We start from the raw sequence: 4,717 nt of genomic DNA on the forward strand, positions 1-4,717 counted from the left end.
AATGGAAATTACAGCTAACATCACATAAGAATCTACTTTGTATTAATACCAACTTAATTTCAATATTACGCAAAATTTTTGCAACTTTATAGCTCCATGCAGTTGTCTTCTAAATCATGTAGGAAAAAAAAGTCACAAATAAAAATACAATTATTCTTTTATATTTAGTGATAAAGTATATAATGATCTTTACTGGTGGTATTCCTTATTCTTTCATGTTCATTCCAGTTACTATTTTGTATCCTTCCATTTCAGCCAAAAGGATTCCCTTTCAAAGCCTCTATACAGATTTTCTTCCTCAAGCTTTCCTTCCAATTTTTTTGGTTAGACTATTGTTTACCATAACTATTACCCACTGCTTCAGATAACAGTGACTAAAACATTTGCCTATAAATGTTTTTGAAAAATACTCCTTGGGAGTGTCTTTAGTACTGTACATGTTCTAGGTCAGGAAAAATTAAGATAAACCTTTAACTGGGGTCTTCCAGGAAACTACCTGACAGGATAAATAATGACCATTCTTTGTCAGTGAGAATTTGAAGAGCTCTAGCCTTGTTCTACTCCATCTGGTACCATGAATGTGGACCATTGTTTTTCAAGGTTTCTGCTGAGCTGAGGAGTAAGGGATGGGACTAGGGTATGTTGAAATGTTACAAAGCTCATTCTTCTTAAGAGATTTGGTGATTTTTCTTGGATTAGTACTCTCTCAGTTGTTGCAAGCCTTTATTTCCAAAGTTCTAAAACAGTTAATTGTGATAGTTTTCACCAGTTTTTACATTGCTTTTTTGGAGGAGCAGATTCTTAAAGGTCTTCACCCCCATCATTTTGGTTGATGTCACCCTGTGGGTTAATACTTAAACTCTGATTTTTCCTCTAATATGCCATCATATTGTAGCAAATTCCAACTTGGCAAAATTTAGAGCTCAATAAATATTTATTGAATAAGTGCTACATCATGGTATATTGAAGTGGTCTTCCTCCTGTCAGCTGATATTGAATTTTCAATTTTTTTTCTTTTCCACACAAAAAAATAGCTAAACCAAAGTTCTCACATTTGATTTAAGTCCAACGTTTCCATTTGTATTTTATAACTTGAAATATTTTTTAAAGGATAACAATTGTTAAGCAAATAAATTAATTTCTCTTGATTTCACTTTTCTCTCCTGTAACTTGAGAGGGTTTGATTNTATCACTAGAAGATGGTTTTCAGTGACAGGCAACTTTGTTTCCAAAGAGACATTAGGCAATGTCTGAAGACATTTTAGGTTGTCACAACTGGAACTACTGGTGTCTAGTGGGTAGAGGCCAGAGATGCTGCTAAACATCCTTCAGTGAACAGGATAGCATCCCACAGCAAAAAAAAAAACCTGTTCAACCCAAAAGGTCAATAGTGCCTAGATGAAAAACCCTGCTCTAGGAGCTGGTTTAGAGCTTAACAAGGAGCATATAGTTGACCCTTAAACAACACAGCTCTGAACTGTGTGGTCCACTGAAACATGGATTTTTTTTCAATAAATACTCTAAATGCATTCTCTCTTCCTTATGATTTTCTTCTTAATAACACTTTTTTTCTGTAGCTTACTGTATTATAAGAATACAGTATGTAATACATATAACATCCAAAATATGTATTAGCCCACTATTTATGTTATTGGTAAGGCTTCCAGTTAACAGTAGCTATTAGTAGTTAAGTTTTGAGGGAGTCAAAAGTTATATGTGGATTTTCAACTTTGTGTGTGTGTGTGTCTGGGGGTGGGGGTCAATGCACCTAAGCCCCATGTAGTTCTAACATTCCAAAACAAAGGGCTTCTTTCTGAAAACATATGGGCCAACATATAATGTAAAATATAAAATTAAAAATATATTTGGCTTGGAATTGATCTTACAGCCTATCAAACTACATCCCACAATTTCCCAAGTATCTCCAACTATCCTAAGTAATAAACTTCTAGTGATTGTCAGTCTCCAAGCTACAATATGAAACATGTAGCTCAGAACACTGGTAATTTTAGAAATCATGTGATGGCCAATGATGGCCACACCTTCTAGACAGTCTCATTTTTTTTTCTTAATCAATGTCATCTCTCATCAGACGTGTGTCTCAATTANCAATTGTTAGTAAAGTTACATAGGTTTCAGGTGTACAATTCTGTAATAGATCATCTATATTTCACATTGTGTGTTCACCACCCAGAGTCAGTTCTCCTTCCATTACCATATATTTGATTCGTTTTACCCTCATCTACCACCCCCCTTCCCCCTTACCCTCTGGTACCACTAAAGTATGGTCTACGTCTATGAGTTTTTGTTTCTTCATTTGTCTGTCTTGTTCCTTTGTTGTTTTTAGTTTTATATCCCACATGCTAGTGAAGTCATATGGTTCTCAACTTTTTCTGTCTGACTTATTTCACTTAGCATAATAATCTCAAGATATATCCATATTGTTGCAAATGGCACTATTTTATCTTTTCTTATGGGAGAATAGTATTCCATTGTGTACATATACCACAGCTTTTTTATCCAATTACGGTATCTATCAAAGGACACTTTGGTTGTTTCCATGTCTTGGCCACTGTAAATAAAGCTGAAATGAACATCAAAGCACATATATCCTTACAGATAAATGTTTTTGACAAAATAAAAAGGCAACCAACCAAATGGGAGAAGATTTTTGGAAACAACACCTCTGATAAGGGGCTAATATCCAATCTGTTTTTAATAAGCCCTCTAGAGGATTGTGATAAGCTAATGTTTGAGAACAACGTTCTAGAAATTCCTTGATTCTGTGGTAAGAGGAATTGATTAATTGTTCTCTAACTACAGCATCAGCTTCTGGATACTGTGTAAAACTTCTAGTTCTTCCATGTATATCTGAAATAGTAGACTTGGGCAGTGTTCAAATTGGATCAGAAGTCACTTCCAGTTCCATAAGCAGAATTAAAAACATTGAACCTAGAATTGTGAAATCTGATGATTTATTATAAGAAAATTATGTCATTTAAAAACCTATTGTGTAAAGTATTTCTCGTACTCATTAATGAATCCACAATTTCCTGATCATATTACATTTAAATAATTACACATTATCTGAATTAAAATAAATCATTTAACTTCCCTAGTTCTCATTGTTTTCATCTGTAAACAAAAGTGATCTCAGTGGAAACTTTCAGCTACAAAATCCTATGATTCAAACATTCAATAGCTTAATATTAAGATCATTAACATATGTAGCATTATAAGTAACATATAACAGAGAATTATATTTTTGAAACATTTTTACCATGATGTTTTAGCAATCCAAACTCATATCACTTAAAAGTCCCTTAAAGATTGTGTTTTCATGATAGTTTATTTAAGGTAACGCAATAGAAAAAATTAATAATAATTTTTTTGTGACCATGCTCTTTGAACATAGCACAATTCAACCAAGCATACAAATGTTCTTGCTATTGATAAGCCTCAGTAGTTAGAACCACTTCCCAGGAGAATCTATAAATAAAAAGGGTTCTCTGTTTCCTTATTTGACAAACCTGACTGGAAAAAGATCTGTTGATATTTTTTTCCTAAGAAATTCTCTACCATGAAGATTCATCTCTTTTTCTTTATTCTGCTCTTTTGGGTCACAATTTTACCAGGTAACATAGAAATCTTTATGGGCATATTTGTGCTAATGAATTTGAAAAGACATCAGTTGTTTCTTGTTAAAGAAATCCCCATGATAAAAACATGGGGATTAAAAGATTTTTATACTAAATGAACATGATACTCTGAATTGGACCCTGGAACAGGAGAAAAAACAAACAAACCAACAATAATGGGAAAACTGGTGATATAGAAATAAAGTGTGTGGTTTAGTTAATAGTATTATACCAATAATAATTTCTTAGTTTTGATAAATGTAACAGGGTTAAGTGAGATGTTACCATAAGGGGATGTTGGCCTCCATTATCTTTGCAACTTTTCTGTAAATTTAAAATGATTTCAAGATGAAAAGTTTTAAAATAATTGAGGTCAGTACATTACTCTCATCACTTTCATCCTGAAACAATTAGTGAAAATCTATTCTTGCTGAGAAAAATTCTTTCACATAATCAACTGGTAAAGAGTAGATGGTTCTGTTTTAGGGAATGATCTATTTACCTTTTCCTTCTTTTTAACCTATGCCAGTATACTACCCCCAATTAGTAGGAAGCCTTAGGCAAATCATGTCCCTTCTTGGCCTTTCTTTAAATATTTTTAGTCACTTCTCTTTGTGGCTTTGAGTGCTAGAGACCACATTAATGTTGAGTGTAATACCTTGTGCATGAGCTGTATTTTTCATGAGAATTTTTCCCTCTCAAGGATTACCTCTTCACATCAGTTGCATAACGTAGTCTTTTCTTCTGAATTGATGTGTAGTATTAATTGTACAGAAATAGAATAATAAGTTTTGGATATGGAGTGATCGTTGAGCCTACTCTATCTTCTTAAAGAGCTTAAGGATGAGCTCAAGTCTACCCAATTTATGATAGTGGCACTGAAATCAGGCTCACATATACTAACCCTCAGGAAAATATTCCTTTTTTAGTTCCTGAATGATTTTTCTAGGTCCACTAGACATCATAGTAGAGGCCTACGAGACTAAATTAACTTATCTTTGTTATTATTATAGAATCCATGATGACAATCTACAAATTTACACATAACAAACTGATAAATCGTCATTTAAAGGTTGCAA

General features: G+C 33.2%; 1 protein-coding gene across 1 annotated transcript in view; it reads left to right on the forward strand.

Moving 5' to 3' along the window:
- Positions 1 to 3,580: 3,580 nt before the first annotated feature.
- The window catches only part of DEFB110 (defensin beta 110), a 6,391-nt gene continuing 5,254 nt past the window's right edge, over positions 3,581 to 4,717 (forward strand). The window contains exons 1-2 of the mRNA XM_019628135.1: positions 3,581 to 3,635; positions 4,342 to 4,369. Of these exons, the coding sequence (XP_019483680.1) occupies positions 3,581 to 3,635; positions 4,342 to 4,369 (83 nt within the window). The remainder of the gene's footprint in view (positions 3,636 to 4,341; positions 4,370 to 4,717) is intronic.

This window comes from Hipposideros armiger, unplaced genomic scaffold, assembly GCF_001890085.2.
Source record: "Hipposideros armiger isolate ML-2016 unplaced genomic scaffold, ASM189008v1 scaffold_749, whole genome shotgun sequence".
In the NCBI taxonomy this organism is placed as follows: Eukaryota; Metazoa; Chordata; class Mammalia; order Chiroptera; family Hipposideridae; genus Hipposideros; species Hipposideros armiger.